We start from the raw sequence: 18,615 nt of genomic DNA, 5'->3' as shown, positions 1-18,615 counted from the left end.
TCCCTTTTCTGATTTACCTGGGGCTGGAAGGCAATATTGAAAAATTTTCCTAGCTCCCTTTTGCTATTTCCAAACCACTTCTACTTCTATCATTTTTTGAGACCCTTATCCTTCATACCTTACTTCCTTACTAGCTCATGTAAGCATCTGGTTGTTCTTCTACATGTGTCAAAAGACGTGATGAATTTACCTGTCACCCTGACGTCACCAAGGACTTTACAAGTCCTTGTCAGCCTCAGATCTATGAAGTGTTATTTTTACTCTGTGCCAGCCACTCACAATTACTCTACGTAAGATCTTATACTGCAACCCACTTTCTGCCCATAACCTATCCTTCTCTTACTTCCTGGTTCCTGAGCCCCTCACGATCAGTGAGATGTTCAGGTTTGTGACATTTTTTTCCCAGTCATTCCCTTCCATCTTCCCTTCTCTACTTATCTCAAGTACGACAAATACCATTCTGCACACTGGGAAATACTGATTCAGTTGGTCTGAAGTGGGACCCTGGAATCCCTTTTTTGTTTCCCGGGTAGTCTGATGATGAACCAGGTTTGGGAACCCCTGCTATGATAGAGCTACTCTTGATCAATATTTTTAGCATCTTCACTTTATCCTTTACCTGACCTGGGAAAGCCCTAGCCCTGCATAAGTTCAGTAACTTATGTGTTTTATTTTCTTGGGCCACTGAGACTATTGGAAAAAGTTCTACAACTGGTGCCACTGCCAAACCAGTCTTCAACCTTAGTTGGCCCGTCAGCTTTTTTACCTGCCACTAGTTCGGTGGTCCACATTCTCTTTGTGGACTCTAATTTTTAGACTTTCCTGTTTAAGCCCTCGTCCTCTCTCTACCTTTTCCATACTTCTTTACCTCCTCTATGCTTGGCATATACCAGTGAAGACTGGCCAGGCTCTGTCCTCATGGATGTTAGTCTTGGGAATGGTGACCTTGTGAGTACTAGCTTCAAATTCCTATTTCATTCGCTGCTTCTTGCCTTTAAAATAATCTACAGCTGTACTCATTGTTAAGCCCACTATGCGGCCCGTAAGAGGTTATACTACTCTTTGATGAAGGCAAATTTTTATGCTTTGAATTCTCTCCCCTCAGTAACCTTTTAATGAGTTATATGATTTCCTATGTCGTCAGCCTCTCCATAGTCTGTAGGATATTTCATCCTAATACAAGTTTTTGTTGTCTGTGCCTCCACCTCCGGCCCCCTTATCCCTCTCAGCCTAGCTTTTGAAGCTCTTCAAGCCAGCAATTTGACTAATGCTATCACTGCTCTTACTTTTCTCTCAAGAGCCACCAAACGCCAGATCCACTGGATACTTTCCAGTCCTTTTCCTGATTACATCTCCTTCCTTCTTGAAAGTTTTTATTCCTTTGGCTTCCCTGACATCATTTTTATTGGACTGCTTTTTCTCTATTTCTTCCTTTTCTTTGTTGTGGGTGTCTCCCTCTGCCTACTCCTTAAACTTGGTTTTCTCAAGAAGTTAGTCCTTGGGTTACTTTTCTGTAACCCTACATTCTCCCTAGGTAATTTAATCCACTCTCGGTTTTGATTAGTGTTCACATGGGGTGTATTACTTCTCTCAAATATCTGGCTCCGATTCCAGTTCTGTCTCACACTTCGGGTTTTTATAGCCAGTTATCTTTGGGATACCTGTGTGAAACAACTGTGGTTATACTCGGCTACCACCTTTTGCCACATGCATTCCTTCATGTTGAATGGCATCATCCAGCAATTTCTCCTATTCCCTAACTTCCCATACCTGATGATCATATCTGAATAGTCATCTCTCTCTTCAAGCCACATGTCAGAAGTCTTATTGTTTAAAGAAATTCTAGGCCAGGTGCAGTGGCTCACGCCTGTAATCCTACCCCTTTGAGAAGCTGAGGTGGCGGGTCACCTGAGGTCAGGAGTTTGAGAGCAGCCTGGCCAATGTGGTGAAACCCTGTCTCTACTAAAAAATACAAAAATTAGCTGGGCCAGGTGGCGGGCATCTGTAATCCCAGCTACTTGGGAGGCTGAGGCAGAAGAATCCCTTGAACCTGGGAGGCAGAGGCTGCAGTGAACTGAGATCACGCCATTGCACTCCAACCTGGGCAACAAGAGTGAAACTCCGTCTCAAAAAAAAAAAAAATTCTAATTAAAAAAAAAAAAATCTATAGATTTTAAGGTCCTAAACACTCCATAGCAAAAAAACTAGTGTGTATATTTAGTTGGTTGAGGCACTTCTTTCTAATCATGAAAAGTTGAGCCACTGTATGCCACTATAGTGCTGAGCCACTAGTTATTTTTGCACATTAACAAATGAAGCCCTAGTTTAACTCTAAAAATTACCATGTAGAGCTTACTTATACTTTGAAATAAATTTACATGAATTTACTTAATATATTAAAATGCCACTTAATTAATTCCATAAACTATGGCTCAGCAGTCCATCTTTCCTTGAGAGTGGCTCCCGGTTATTTTTTATTTTTATTTTTTTTTAGAGAAGGATCTCCTGCTCGTTGCCCAGTGCCCTGGATGCAAGTGGGTGGCGATCTCGCTCACTGGCAGCTTCTGCTTCTCCCAGGTTCATGCCATTCTCTTTTGCCCTCAGCCTCCGAGGTAGCCCTGGGACCTACAGGTGCCCCCCCTCTCACATGCTGGCCCCCCCCTAATTTTTTGTATTTTTTAGTAGAGGACCGGGTGTTTTCCGCTGTTTAGCCAGGATGGCTCTGATCCTCCTTTGAACCCTCTGTGATCCGGCTCTCCGCCTCGCCCTCCAACAGTGGCTGGAACAGGCGTTCAGCCACCCACCGTGCCCGGCCTGGTTTATCGTTACTGTTAATTTCTTTTTCCAGAGATCTCTTTTGGGTTTTTACAATTAGCGTTCAGTTAATCATTAAACTTTATCAAATTGTTAGCATGTAAGATAGCTTTTATATTACCTTGTACCACAAACTTATTTTGACACACCTCCTAAATAACATCTTCAAACGTTTTTGTTTCTGGTTTTTGGAAAGATCAAAGCGCACTTTCTCGGCCAGACAGAAGTTTAAATGCATAGCGCACGATCCCCAGAAAGAAGCTGTTACAGCTTGGCAAGCGCAGAGAAGGAAAAAAAAGTTTCTTCCAAGCAATTATGCACCAAACTTTACTTTTAAGGCAGCTTTAAATTTTTTTAACTTTTTATTTTTTTAAACAATGAGCGCTAAAATAAAACATATTAAAAGGCTTAAGTTTTATATAATACATATGTGCACCAAATTTAGTGGTTTTTCCCTTTTCAGATATACCAAAATACTGAAACAAATGTTTAGTTTTTAATAAACAAACCATTACAGAAAGATCATACCATAACAAATAGCTTTAAATGTAAATTTCTTCAGAGGGAGAAGAGATTCAGCATATCTGATAACTAGCAACAGTTTCTTAATTAAATCTACTATTATGATCTGGATTTTTTTTTTAAGCTAATTAAAAATATTAGAAAAAGCTAGCCGAATGTACAGCAAGTTTTTTGTGTCTTTTTTTAATAAATAGATTTCTAGGAGTCAGTATATATTTGATACTCTTCCTTAAGAAAATAGAAGTTTAGGTCAAGTGTTCAGCTTTATCACTTTGACACTGTCCTTATCTCACAATGGAGGAATTTAGAAAGGACGTTAACAGTTTTACAAACATAAATAAAGCCTTAGTCACACTAAATTAAAAAAACAAAAATTCCTTAGGGATATCTTAGAGTAATAAAGTGACTTCCTCATATAAATAGTTTGAAAGGGTACTTAAGTTTTTCACCCAAATTGTGATATACAAAAAGGTTATTACCAAGCAGTCTACATGTTAATAAAGCCCCAGTTAGGAAGGAGCCACAGCATTTATCTTGTTTATAATTTCTTTGGTACTCCCACTGTTTAGAGCACAGGTTGAACACCATGTTCATCTAAGCCTTATTAGTTAAAAAATGTGTTATGGCAAGGCAAATAAACTAGTTTAAAAAACATTAATTTTCACCATTTGTAGAAATTCAAGTTTTATAATAGCTTGCTATAGCAGCTATAGATAAATTAGTCACCTTATTACAAAACTAAACCTTTGTAAACAAGTTTAATTTTCAAGAACCAAATTGCACTAGTCAAGAGTATAGGAATTTTGAGAATCTAACAACTAGATTCAAAGTACTGTATCACTTAGTATATACCCTTTAAGGTAGCACTTACCCAGTCGAAAACTCCAATGAAAAAATTCCTAGTTTATCAAGATAAACATAGTAACACTGGATTAAAGGAAAAACATTGCTATGGTATAGACTGTGGTTGGCTTCTATCCAGTAACCTTGGGAATGAAGACATCTTTGTAAACAAGTCCTGCTGTTTCTTTTACAGCTAACATAGGAAGTAATTAAATGTATTCTTTAGTGCCAATTGCAAGTTTTAAAATCAAAGAATGGCAGTATAACTTATGAATTGGCTAGGACAATCAATCACAGCACTATTTTCCTGTAAAACTTTAGTAGTTCAGTGATACCAGTTCTACCCAATACTTGGTGAATTCCAACTTCTTTGCTTAGTTATCTTCTTTAGTGTTTTCCTGGTGGTTTTTCGGTGCTCTTCGGTGGTGTCATAATGCCTCCATTGCACACTGGTGACAACTGTCCCCCTTTGCTGAAGGTGTGTATGTAATTTACTTCTTCCTATACATGGGAAGAAATCAGTCAAACCAGACTTCTGGGTACTTATTTGAGATTATTTAGGTCTAATTTTTTTTTTTTTTGAGACGGAGTCTTGCTCTGTCGCCCAGGCTGGAGTGCAGTGGCCGGATCTCAGCTCACTGCAAGCTCCGCCTCCCAGGTTTGCACATTCTCCTGCCTCAGCCTCCCGTGTAGCTGGGACTACAGGCACCCGCCACCACACCCGGCTAGTTTTTTGTATTTTTTAGTAGAAACGGGGTTTCACCATGTTAGCTAGGATGGTCTCGATCTCCTGACCTCATGATCCGCCCGTCTCGGCCTCCCAAAGTGCCGGGATTACAGGCTTGAGCCACCGCGTCTGGCCTAGGTCTAATTTTAATAGTCGTTTTATGTCTTTGCAAGTGTGAAGGGTCATATTCTGAAAGTTTCTGTAACATGTTATATATTTTTTTAACTCTTATTTGGACTGGTGGCATTGATCTTGAGACACTTCACAAATCTTGCTTTGATTTCAAAGTAATTTTATTAACTTTTCTACATTTTGAAATCAGTGTGCCCATTAGAACTTTCTTTCCCCTGATCATCTTACGTAACTGCCTGAAGGAGAACTCTATTCCTACCATCAGTTTCAGTTACTTACTAGATTCAGATAGCAAAGCCAAAAAACTCACAAAAAAACATACCAGCATGGCCAAATAATTTGTATGTGTCTGGATATTATGTCTGTCTTCCATAGGAATCTTCTTAAAAGTCTTCAGCTTCACTGGACTAGTACTTTTTACTACATTGACAAAAGGTACCATCCAATCTACACATTCTGAAATACTGTCCCACTCCAAACCTAGATAGAAAAAAGTTAGAAAACCATGAAGGTTGTACATCAGAAACTATCTTACATATGCCTGATGTACTTGGTGCTGTTTTTGAGACAAGTTATTTTAAAAAGAAACCAAAACAAATCATAACCAAAAAGTTTAGCATGTCAGAACAGATTATCACTCTCAAACTATTTATATGACTATGTTGAAGGGAAAAGGGACTTCAGAACTTCTTAACCAGTACCTTCTACATGTGAAATTGAAATGGTCAAATTCCAAAGAACTCTTAAAGCAGAACTATAATGTTGATTCGTTTCAACTGTATTTAAATTCCATTTGGTCTTTTTGTTTGTAGAAACACATTCAGGATTGGAAAGTACTTCTAACAGAAAGGTAATCACTGAACAGCTAATTTTTTTTTTTTTTTTTGCCAAAGTTTTAAATTCATGTTTAGCAGAATGTTAAAGTTCAGAGACTATAGTCCCATTAGTAGTTGTGAGAAGGTAAGAAGACAACAAATAGAGAGTCTTACCTGAGGCTTTCTTAACCACTTCAATGGAGGTAAAATGGCACAAGGCAGCAGCAGTCAGTATTCTGTACTGGAACTCTAATGAATCAATGGCTAGAATACACAGATCTAAAAGCTAACAAAGGAAAAACAAAAGTACAAGCAATTTAGGAGACAGATGAGTACTAAATGTCTCTTGCTAAAACTTTAGGGACCCAGAGATAAGCCACCAACCTGAAGGAAGTAGACAAGGAAGGACCGTTGCAATACAACGTGACATGTACTAGCAGGAAGGGCAGCTAAATCCAGATTGGAAAAGATAGTGATGGCCTCAAATTGCCATAAATGAGTCTTATAAAGTAGCCAGGAAGATTGGGAGGCAGAGAATGTTCTAGGTATAGGTACATCACTTGGAACTCAGTTCATAGTTCAGAACTCCTAAGGTGAAAAATATGAAATAAGCAAGGAGTACCTTTCCTTCTTTTCTTATCCAGAAAGACGAGGGGTGGTGGCTAGAGAGAGGCATGGTCTAGATTGGATCACAAAGGGTCTCTAAGAAGTCAGAACTTTATAGGCTGATTCTTGAAGCTATTGGAAGATTTTTAAATCAAGAAAGTTCCATTTTAAGAAAGATACCTTAGAATGCAGTAAAACAGACTAGAAGAAAACCTGTTTATTAAGCAGTGAGATTAGTTAAAAGGCTGTATAATCTAGGCAATAAGAGCTGAACAAGTAGCAGTGGAATGGTATAGTGTAAAAGGGCAAGATTTAACACATTTGAGAAGATACTTGTGCAGCGGAATTAAATTTCAATTCTGTTTGTCCTCATTGGTCCATAAAGTAAGAGAGATGGGAGAAGAGTTGGGAATTGGAAGTAAAATATTACTGTTATATACCTCTAGAAACTCTACATTGTTTATTGGCTTATCAAAGATTTACCCTATCAGAAGGGTATAGCTGCCTAGGACAATCTGGGATGCCAGGAATTCTGGATGAAAAAATTAAGCTTTTAATAAAAAGTTTTATAAACCAATTCCAGTATACTTAGTGGTTATCCAATTTGAGTATTCATAATGTGCTAGATGTAAGCACCATTGCCCACAAATTTTAACCTAGGTGACTTAATATTCATCCCCAAATGTCTTCCATATGTTGAATTTTTCACTTCCCACACAGAATAAGAATGTAGATTTTCTTCACTTTTGTTATATGACAGATACAGCAGCCTTAAGCTTACTTATGAGAAGTAAGCAAGAAAGAATGGGGTATCCTTTTTTTTTTTTTTTAAATTTGAGATGGAGTCTCACTCTGTTGCTCAGGCTGGAGTGCAGTGGTGTGATCTCGGCTCACTGCAACCTCCACCTCCCAGGTTCAAGCGATTCTCTTGCCTCAGCCTCCCAAGTAACATGTTGGCTAGGCTGGTCTCAAACTCCTGACCTCAAGTGATCTGCCTGCCTCATCTGCCCAAAGTGCTGGGATTACAGACCTGAGCCACAGCGCCCAGCCAGATCCTCCTCCTCCTCTAATTACTTACTTTGTTAAATATGCTAGCCTGGAAAAGTTTACTTTGAATTATGTTCTAAAAATTTTTTTTAACAAAGTAATTTTAATTCTGATATTTAACTTGATAGGTACTCTGTGTATCCAAATGTAAAGACATCATACAGAATAATTCTGTGACATTATAAAGCTTAAACACAACTGGCTAAAAAATGCTTTTCCCCATTTTATATCGAAAAGATACTTTAGTTTGGACTCCTAAAGAATGAAAGTACTCAGAAAAGTGTAAGGACTTTGTTTTCTAGAAACATTAAGCAACATAAACGTTGGGGACAGAACTTTATGCATCAAAAGTTTTGTTCTAGAATTAAGGAGTGAAGTCAATGTCATTATTTTGTGACATAGCCTATTTAAGACTATACACTAAAACCTGTAATTAATAATGATATTACCATTGAATCAATAAAAATGTCAGTACCTGAGCTATTTGAATGAATGTTTCCTGAGAATATTGAGGTAGAAGAACTTTAGGAGCATCTTTAAGAGCATCAACTTGGAGAAAGAGACTTAGCCAGGAGATGATTGTTACAGGACAAAGTTCCCATTTCAAAGCCTGTTAACAAAATTTCAAAATGCCTGTTAATGAATGTAGACACATATACCACGTTATATAGTAGAGTTTAGAGGTTAAGTAAATTCCCCATCCAACCATAACCATTGTCAATATTTTGATGCATTAACGTCTTAGAACTGGATCCTAATACCTCAGTTTTGACTTTTTACATTGTAGTATTTGAGATTCAATCACAACTACTTATGTTACTTAGTAACACAGTTTCTTTTTTGCAACTAGGAAAATATAATTATTATTACCTTTAATATAATGAGTTCCATCCTTAAGATATCCTCTTCACTGCAAGCACCATCAGTGACGTAAGCAAACTCTTGGAGTTTAGGAGCGTAGATTTCCTTTAAATTGTAATTTTTTTATTGAGTACAATTGAGATAGAAATTAATTACAAATGTTCCTCAGTTTACAATGGGGTTACATCCCAATAAACCAAAATATCAGTAGAAAGTACATTTTTATTTTATTGGAGAAATAAGCAAAAATAAAAAAAGTACATTTTCTTTTTTCTTTTTTTTTTTGAGGCAGAGTCTCACTCTGTCACTCAGGCTGGAGTGCAGTGGTGCAGTCTTGGCTCACTGCAACTTCCACCTTCCAGGCTCAAGTGATTCTTGTGTCTCCGCCTCCCCAGTAGCTGGGATTACAGGTGTGTGCCACTATGCCCAGCTATTTTTTGTATTTTCAGTAGAGACAGGGTTTCACCATGTAGGCCAAGTTGGTCTCGAACTCCTGACTGCAAATGATTTGCCCGCCTCGGCCTCCCAAAGTGCTGGGATTAACCACCACACCTGGCCAGAAAGTGCACTTTCAACTTACGGTATTTTCAACCTATGCAGACATAGCCCTGTTGTATGTCAAGGGGCATAATGAATGGAGGTTTTCAACCATCATAAAGTCAAAACATTGTAGGTCAAACCATGGTAAGTAGGGGACCATCTATATACAAATCACACACAAGCTTCAGATTTAAGGACAGCTTCACTAAGTAAATATAAATCTCAGTAAAATAATTTTGTAGTCAAACTTAGACATTTTCATATCTAGGGATCTAGTAACTATATTGATTATCAAGACTTCTTTTCATAGAATTGACTTTGAATTTTCATTAATACAACTAGAATATCTTATGTCATTTCAGTTAAAGAACAGCCAAACTTGTTTTAAGATTGCCTGATACATTGGTCAGATCAAAAGGAGACACCCTGCCGGGTGCAGTGCAGCAGCTCACACGTATAATCCCAGCACTTTGGGAGGTCAAGGTAGGAGGATCACTTGAGCCCAGGAATTTAAGATCAGCATGAGCAACAAAGAGAAACACTGTCTCTACAAGAAAAAATAGCCAGGCATGGTGGTGCATCCCTGTAGTCTCAGCTATTCCAGAGGCTGAGGTGAGAGGATCGCTGTAGCCTGGGAGGTCGAGGCTGTACTGAGGGGTGATAGTGCCACTGCATCCAGCCTGTGTGACAGCAAGACCGTGTCTCAAAAAACAAAAGCAAAGCACCCAACAAATAAGGTCTAGAAACTAAAAACATTTCCTTTACCCTAGTACAAAAATAATGGTTAGTCAAAAAATACTTCGTGCAGTTTGGCTAACAGGTCCGTTTTAGCACTCCAGAGAAGAATTAGAATCATCAAAGGATTAGGTGTCTCCCACATAGGAGAACAGGCTAAAAGATAAGGATTTCGGTCTAGAAAGTTGTCTAAAACAGTATAATTTCAAGTAAGGATAGACTGAACACAAGTTTATGTGCCGAATTCAGCAGAATTTGGGGATGGCTCTTAAAGCTCAAAAGACATTTAAAAGAAAAAGGAAAACACTTAAAAAATTAATATATGATCACAATCTCTCTTCCCTCAAAATGATACCAGCTATAAAAGTCTTAGGTGAAAGTACCGATGATATTCATCACGTATTAAGAAAAGTAAATTGAGCTTATGCGAAGGAAAATCTTAAGAAAGGAGTTGCCTTCTATCATGGCAGCACCATCAGATACAAAAATATTAGGCTGGCCAGGCGCGGTGGCTCATGCCTGTAGTCCCAGCACATTGGGAGGCCGAGGCGGGTGGATCGCCTGAGTCAGGAGTTCAAGACCAGCCTGGTCAACATGGTGAAACCCCATCTCTACTAAAAATACAAAAATCAGCTGGGCGTGGTGGCAAGCGCCTGTAATCCCAGCTACTCAGGAGGCTGAGGCAGGAGAACCACTTGAACCTGGGAGGCAGAGGTTGTAGTGAACCCAGATCATCCCATTACACTCCAGCCTGGGTGAAAGAGTGAGACTTTGTCTCCAAAAAAAAAAAGAAAAATAAAAGGCTGGATAAACCATTATTCTAACCCAACACAGTATTCATTTCATTTCATTTTATTAGCTGTTTAGTTTTCAAAGGTCATTCTGTTTAATACAAATGCTATAATTATGTATACAAATAGAGCATCAATATGTTTCGTTTGGCAGAATGAGCCATGGGACATTTCACTTAGATACTAATCCCAGAATCTAAACCAGAGATTTATAATAAGGCTCAGACATTACAGAGGGAACTATGATAATTTATCATTTATCCCTGTGATAATGTTCAGAAAATGTACTGAGAAACAAAAACATTCACTTTTCTAAGGAGTTAATATAAGACATAGTATTCTTTGGGATTAATACATTGATTAAAAAAAAAGTTTGGGATAAATATATCTAAGGATACTCTTTGAGAACTTACCTCAAGTTTGGAAGCAATGAATAATGAGGTAATTCCAATGAGTTGAAGCATATTTTTATTTATATCCTTTTGTGTCAACATAAATCTATCAAAAAAGTCTTGTGCAAGATAAAATGTTTCCCTGTGAAGTGTGTATACTTCACATACCTAAAGAATCCAAACATTTAAATATTATCCTCTGAATTTCTCAAATTAGAAAGTCATCTCTCAGCATATCAGATTTTAAAATATGTTTAAGCCAAACTGATAGCAAAGCTAAGATAGGAAGGGAAAAAAAGAAACTAACGTGTTATTAGGATAAACAAATCTATTACTATCCACATTTACTAGTTTTACAGTTTTTCTTACCTCATTTATTTTTCATATTTTACTGCACTAGTTAAATATTATCGAAGGATACTGAATGTTTAACATTGGTCATAAAATCTCATCCCTTGTTTCTGACTTTGATAGGAATTGCCCTGATGTTTCAATATTGTTAATAATAATAAATAGTATCTGTCATTTCCACACTTTTAGGAAAAGCTTTTAATTCTCACAGTAACTCCTTAAGTAGGTACCATTATCCCCATTTTGGAGGTGAGGAAATCGAGATATATACCAGAGTTTTTTTTTGTTGTTGTTTTTTTTTTTTTGAGACAGGGTCTCGCTTTGTCACCCAGGCTGGAGTGCAGTGGCTCACTGCAACCTCTGCCTCCCAGGTTCAGGTGATTCTCCTACCTCAGCCTCCTGAGTAGCTGAGATTACAGGTATGTGCCACCATGCCCAGCTAATTTTTTGTATTTTTAGTAGAGATGGGATTTTGCCATGTTGGCCAGGCTGGTGTCGAACTCCTGGCTTCAACTGATCTGCCTGCCTCAGCCTTCCAAAATGCTGACATTACAGGTGTAAGGCCCCACACCTGGCCACCTGAGTTTCTAATAATGAGTTAAGAAAATCTCATTTGCTGGCCGAGTGCGATGGCTCACACCTGTAATCCCAGCACTTGGGGAGACCAAGGCGGGCGGATCACTTGAGGTCAGCAGTTCAAGACCAGCCTGGCCAGTGTGGTAAAACCCCCATCTCTATTAAAAATACAAAATAAAGACAGGTGTGGTGGCCCGCGCCTGTAATCCCAGCTACTTAGGTGGCTGAGGCACAAGAGTCACTTGAACCCAGGATGCAGAGGTTGCAGTGAGCCGAGATCGTGCCATTGCACTCGAGCCTGGGCGACCACAGCAAGGCTCCACCTCAAAAAAAAAAAAAAAAAAAGGTTGAATTTCAAAAAATGTCTTTTGCATCTATTGAGATCTTAGCATTTTTCTCATTTACTGTTAAGGTAATAAATGAATAGATTCTCAAATGTTGAATCAAGTTTATATTCTTAGACTGAAGAATATAGTAAGACAGAGTTTAACACTGCCGGATTTGATATATTCTGTATGCTGTTCCATACATAATCATATTTAGGTAAAAACAGGAATAAATTGAATAGGATGACCACTGGATGACTGGATGAATATCGGTATAACAAAAAGGAAAAAAATTAAAAATTAACGTAATTATGCTTAGGTTGAAAGTCTGTGGTCTTTTTCCCTTAGAATGCTTCATCTCTGTCTTAAAGACAGACTACAGAGTAAATACCCAAGAGTTGGAGGAAAAATCAGTTTGTCATCAACATAAGTAATCATTTCCTCAATAATAATTTTAGAGACTTTTTTAGAGCTATTATCCAGAGAAAGGGAATGGACCTAAATAAGAGAGAAAATTCTGGCACAAATCTATAGGGGCTTCAGGATCACTATTCCTTCAAATTAATTTTATATTTCAGAAAAGAATAGAAGAATATAATAAAAAGAAAGTAGCTGGACTATAGAGGGCTTAGAGCTTCCAGATAATCCATAATCTCATTACGGTTTAGGATGTAGAAATCAGGATTCCTCATGATCAGTTGATTTTGTTAATACAGAAAAAGACTTGAGAGGGCCCTGAAGCCTAGTTCTAGTTCTTCACTTTGTATAGCATAATTCAAAACCTAATCAACTATACGTTCCATTCACCTTGTGTATCTGTGGCACCTAGAAAGTGGCTGGTACATAGCAGTACCCACAGATAACAGGAGTTCTGGATTGGGTTTAGTTACATGTAGTAGGTTTGTCATTTTACTCTTATTTATAGAGTCACTTTCCACTTTGGGTACCATCAGCTACAGTAAGTACCTCAAAAAAGACAGCTTCCTGGGGATGAACAATAAACTCTGGAGAGTACATGGAAAGCACATTTACAGCTAAATATTTTTCCATCATACAGAGAGAGACAAAGGAAATTTGTATTGGTGTAACATACCTCTAAAAGCCAGTCTAGAAGTATGGACCTCATCTGTGGTTCCAAGTCAGAATGCAGAACTTCAAAATGTTTTTCATGAACATATCTGCTCTCCTTTTTTAACATGTTTAGCCAGACTTCTTTTGAACATCCCCAGCTACGGAAAGAGAGGGAAAAAACCATAATTTTTTTTTTTTTTTGAGACAGAGTCTCGCTCTGTGGCCCAGGCTGGAGTGCAGCGGCACAATCTTGGCTCACTGTAATCTCCACCTCCTGGGTTCGAGTGATTGTTGTGCCTCAGCCTCCCAAGTATCTAGGAGTTATAGGTACCTGCCACCAAGCCTGGCTAGTTTTTGTATTTTTAGTAGAGATGGGGTTTCACCATGTTGGCTGGGCTGGTCTTGAACTCCTGACCTCAAGTGATCCACCTGACTCAGCCACTCAAAAGTGCTGGGATTACAGGTGTGACCCACCATGCCCGGCTAAAAACCATAATTTAAATTGTGCAATCCATGTAATATACAAACTCTGTTTCACATAGATAAAATTCAACTTTCAGACACTGAAATGCAACTTTTTTTTTTTTGGAGACAGAGTCTTGCTCTGTTGCCCAGGCTGGAGTGCAGTGGCCGGATCTCAGCTCACTGCAAGCTCCGCCTCCCGGGCTTACGCCATTCTTCTGCCTCAGCCTCCCGAATAGCTGGGACTACAGGCACCCGCCACCTCACCCGCTAGCTTTTTGTATTTTTTTTTTAGTAGAGACAGGGTTTCAACGTATTAGCCAGGATGGTCTCAATCTCCTGACCTCGTGATCCGCCTCCCAAAGTGCTGGGATTACAGGCTTGAGCCACCGCGCCTGGCCTGAAATGCAACTTTTAATTAGAACTTGGAAGAAACTCTTAAAGTAAATTAGAAAAAAAACTTCTACCTTAATTTTTGGAAACCATTTTCTTTGCATGAATAAATAGAAGCCTGAAATAACAGTGGGAACCTGGACTATGATCATCCAAACTTGCAGATTTCAAGGGAGTGCTTTCTAGTCCCACTTATTTATACTTTACAAAGGTTGCTGATAAAAGATAACCATGTTGCTTTTCCCCTAAGTGGTCTGAGGTAATCTGTGAAAATGGTTGGCTATTCACTTGACCTGGAAAACCCCAAAAAATCATGCAGCTCAAGAGGTTCAAATCTTTGTGTTCACTCTAAGAACACTCGTGAAACTGCCCAGGCTATCAAGGGTATGCATATATGAAAAACCACGAAGTGGCCAGACACGGTGGCTCACACCTGTAATCCCTGCACTTTGGGAGGCCGAGGCGGGTGGATCACCTAAGGTCAGGAGTTTGAGACCAGCCTGGCCAACATGGTGAAACGCCATCTCTACTAAAAACATAAAAAATTAGCTGGGTGTGGTGGCATGCCTGTAATCCCAGCTACTCAGGACGCTGAGGCAGGAGAATCACTTGAACCTGGGAGGTGGAGGTAGCGAGATCGCACCATTGCAGTCCAGCCTGGGCAACAACAGCGAAGCTCCGTCTCCAAAAAAAAAAAAAGAAACACCATGAAGTATTTTTAAAATGTCACTTTACAGAAACAGCATGTACCATTCTGATATTACAATGGTGGAGTTGGTAGGTGTGCCCAGGCCAAGCAGTGGGACTGGACACAAGGTTGGTGGTCCAAAGAGTGCTGAATGTTTGCTGCACATGCTTAAAAATGCAGAGAGTAATGCTGAACTTAAGAGTTTAGATGTAGAGTCTCCGGTCATCGAGCATCTCCGAGTGAACAAAGTACCTATGATGTGCCAACAGACCTACAGAGCTCATGGTCGGATTAACTCATACGTGATCTCTCCCTGCCGCATCGAAATGATCTTTAGTGAAAAGGAACAAATTGTTCTTACACCAGAAGAGGAGGTTGCCCAGAAGAAAAAGATATCCCAGAAGAAACAAAAACTTACGGCACAGAAGTAAATTCAGCATTAAAATAATGCAATTAAAAGTGAAAAAAAAAAAGTTTTCTCAAGAGCAATACAAAAATCTAAATATGTAAAGCATGTGATCACAGTCGAGAAGTCTCAATCACCTCTAAATAGATCATCTATAGCAGGATCACATATGGGGTGGGTAAGGTGGGACAGAGTCCAGGGAAAGGGGAGTTTAAGTGTCTGATTCCATTAAATTCCTTATTAAGGCCAATCATAATACACTACATGTTTTGTATAAGCTGTACCTTTAGTATACTCGTTGACTAGAAAAAAGTAGTATAGACCTTACTAAGTTTGGTAAGAAATAAAAAGGGTTGATACATCTATTGAAAAGCTTCCTTTGAGTTGAAGCTGCAAGAAACAAGAAAAATTTTAAAGGAAAAAGCTGTACATGAAAAAATGTTTCTATCTTAACAAAAAACTAATTCAGTCCTGTTAAATCTTTACAGTCCTCAGCAAGCAAATGAAAATTTTATGAAATCGGTGTTTTAAATACCCATATCATTTGCACTACTCAGATAAAATGACATATGTTTAAATATTAGTAAAGAAAACAATTTTACAAGTTTTCTATTTTATGACAGCAAAAGACAAAATAGTGCCATGTATTAAATCAGCACAACTTTATATCTTTGAAATAAAATTACTGAAATTTTTCTTACCTTAAATCAGGCAAAGGTGAAGGATTAATAAAAAGATTTTAAATCTGTAATTTGTAAATCTGGAGAAATCACTTGTTCCTATTTCTTTGTGAGGTGTTTCAATGATAATGCAAGGACTGATTCCCCCAGATAATACAGGTGGCCAACAATTCTGTCATTAAAAATAAAGAAGAATATCAATTTGTGCAAGGAAAACCTTAGTTTTTATAATGGATCTTTTATAAATGAAAGCTAATATGTCTAAAGAATTGTAATTTTAGCTAACATAGATGGCAATATAGCTAATTTGACATTCATATTTTATAAACAAGCCATATAACTCATGTTGATTTTTATAGAGTAATAGGATATTTTAGACAACAAAATGCAATTCTGGTAATAGAAGACACTAGGTGTTGAAGGAGGCAGTAATAACAAAATGCATCCGTAGTCTAAAATACTAATCACTTTCAAGACCACAGAATCGCAGTTCTCTGTATCTAGCAATAGTAGCAGGGACTTTTTTTTTTTTTTTTTTCCCCAAATAAAAGCTCTTTTTAAAAAAAGTGTGCTCTGATACTTTTGAATATTTGAAGGCAAAACCTTAAAAATGGAATCAATTACTTAAAGGATCCTTTTCCCAATAATGCTGGTTTCAAAGGCAATCACTATCTCCAAAGTGCTTTCTGTAAAACACATAGGAAGAAGAGGTACCAAAGGGCTGCGTGCCAGGCTGTCAATGATCTCACATCCTATTTATGCCAAAGAAGCAGCTATTAGGACCGTCTACTAGAGTCTGCGAGGGAACAAAGAGCAGTATATTGGACAGATTAGGCGGGCCCTGGTGCACCAGGCAGTTCCAAGAGGGAGGGATTTACAAAAAGGAACCAGCTGCTTGAAGGCACTTAGTCTGCAGCTGTAGTAGGATTCGGGCACATAGAAACCACCCAAAGATAAGCGCCTTCCTGCTGACCTCTAGGGGCATTAAAAAAGTAAAAGTGTCAGAGGAATCTATTGCAAAGCAATAAACACATAATTCTATTCTTATTCGTCTATCCTCCATTTTCTCCCCAAACCCACCCAGTCCAGTTCTGCATTACCCTAATTTCATACTGATGTTTCTTGGTGACCTCCTCTCTTCTTTTTTTGACATCCTGGAAAACAGAAAAGACCATTGGTAAACTAAAGTCCCAGCATGGCATTTAGTTCCTCCCTCTTTCTCCTTAAATCACCTGGGTGGTTTTCCTCTTCTTGGCCTGGATTATCTGGACTTCTTGGGGTGATTCCGTCTGGCTGGGCTGAGGCTGCTGCTTAGCTTGTAAACGGCTACTGTGGTGAATTTTTAAAAAGGAAGTGTAATTAGTAAGTTAAAGGCGGCAACTAATTTGAAACATGTCTCTAAGACAGATGTTACCTTCGTCTTGACATTCTCTTCTTTCAGGTGTGTAAAACCTCTGAAGGGGGGAGAGGAAAAGCCGCAGTCAAGTACATTGTCATTCACATGCTCCAAGTGCTGATTTGGAGGTGAAAGCTCAGTCCCTCTGAAGGGGGCCTGGGCCGTGTGACCCTGCCATCTTCTATGCTATGTTAGCTAGCTCATGGTAATTCATTTTGGATACACGCCTGCATTTTCTCAACTGAATGTACAGCCGGGACGCGGGTGTCCAAAAATTTACCAAGCACTCCTGGCACCTTGAACACGCAGGGAGGCACATCTTCCTCAAACGGGTTTTTCTGGGTCCTCCACCCTCTCCCCGTACACCGAGAGTGGGGCTTGGGTAGCGCCCCCACGTCCCGCCTCCCATCCTGGATGAGCGCGGAGAGGGGGTTGTGGAGGCAAAAGGCTGTGGAGAAGCCGGTTCCGCGCCAATTTGGAGAGCGGCGGTGGCGGGGAAGCAGGGGGCGGAGGAACCGAGACTGGTGTCACGGCCTTCAGTCTCCTTTCCCTCCTTCCCGGTCCCGCCGCCCTACCGCCGCTCGGAGAGGAGCCCGGACCCCAACTCCAGATGGGAAGCGGGGGGGCAGGAAAAGGAGCTAAAGAAAGGGGAGACTGGGCTGGCCGGGAACTTTTCTCCCCATGGAGGGGACCCGGCCTCCCATCCTCTCTCCCACGGGATAGCTCCCTAAATGAGGATGGGATAGAGAAAGCCCCTAGAATGAGGGGCGGCTCTCCATGCCCTGCTGCTTCCCGGTCCCCTGCCAAGATTCCTGACAGGGACGGAACGCGGGGACCCATGACCCCCAGCCCTCCCGTTTTTCCTCCCTGAGGTTCCCGCCTGTGGTAAGGGATCGGCCCAACTGGGCTTTCTTTCCTCCCGCATCCCCCTTCGCGCAGCACCTCCTCACCGCCAGACCCGCTACCGCTCGGCTCAGCTGGCGCCGGCGCCAACCCAATATATAGGCCAGGCCGGGCCCGCCCCACACGCATGCGCCTCAGACTGACACCTCCGGACAGCGCGCTCCCCTCTCCCGCCCGTCTGCCCGCGCGCCAGCGCGCCGCGCCCTGCTCTCAGTGCGCGCCCGCCACCCGGAGCGGCTGTGGGGTCCACTCTCCCAGGCCTTCGGCCTGTGTCCACCGCGCTCCACGGCGCGGCCGGCGGCGGCAGGGAAACTCTCAGGGGCTCCTTCTCCGCGGCTGGCCTCCCCACCGCCCGGCTCCCGCATCTCCCGCCAGTTTGGTCTTGCTCCCTCCCACTGCATTTCGGGGGTGTCAGGCTGCAGCTCAGCCCGGGCGCATAACAGGGTGACGCGACCCGGGCGACCATAGGGTGGCTGGGAAGTGACCGTCCTGGGGCGCGCCCTAGCTGTCCCGCCAAGGCCTCAGGGAACCGGGGTCT

The 18,615-nt window shown here is 40.4% G+C and overlaps 1 protein-coding gene across 1 annotated transcript; it reads right to left on the bottom strand.

Moving 5' to 3' along the window:
• Positions 1-3,363: 3,363 nt before the first annotated feature.
• Positions 3,364-18,189, bottom strand: CCNE2 (cyclin E2). The gene is given in 13 exon segments (XM_017888837.1): positions 3,364-4,680; positions 5,361-5,518; positions 6,028-6,139; positions 7,982-8,116; positions 8,377-8,472; positions 10,847-10,993; positions 13,172-13,307; positions 15,800-15,839; positions 15,842-15,950; positions 16,879-16,932; positions 17,011-17,107; positions 17,193-17,232; positions 18,125-18,189. Coding segments are annotated over 12 exon segments (1,212 nt in total). The 5' UTR covers positions 17,207-17,232; positions 18,125-18,189; the 3' UTR covers positions 3,364-4,566.
• Between the last annotated feature and the right edge of the window lie 426 nt (positions 18,190-18,615).

The sequence above is a fragment of the Rhinopithecus bieti genome, unplaced genomic scaffold (genome assembly GCF_001698545.2).
Source record: "Rhinopithecus bieti isolate Rb0 unplaced genomic scaffold, ASM169854v2 scaffold_15676, whole genome shotgun sequence".
NCBI lineage: Eukaryota > Metazoa > Chordata > Mammalia > Primates > Cercopithecidae > Rhinopithecus > Rhinopithecus bieti.
Note: the sequence above shows the minus strand (reverse complement) of the source record. Positions and strands in the feature narration are given on the sequence as shown.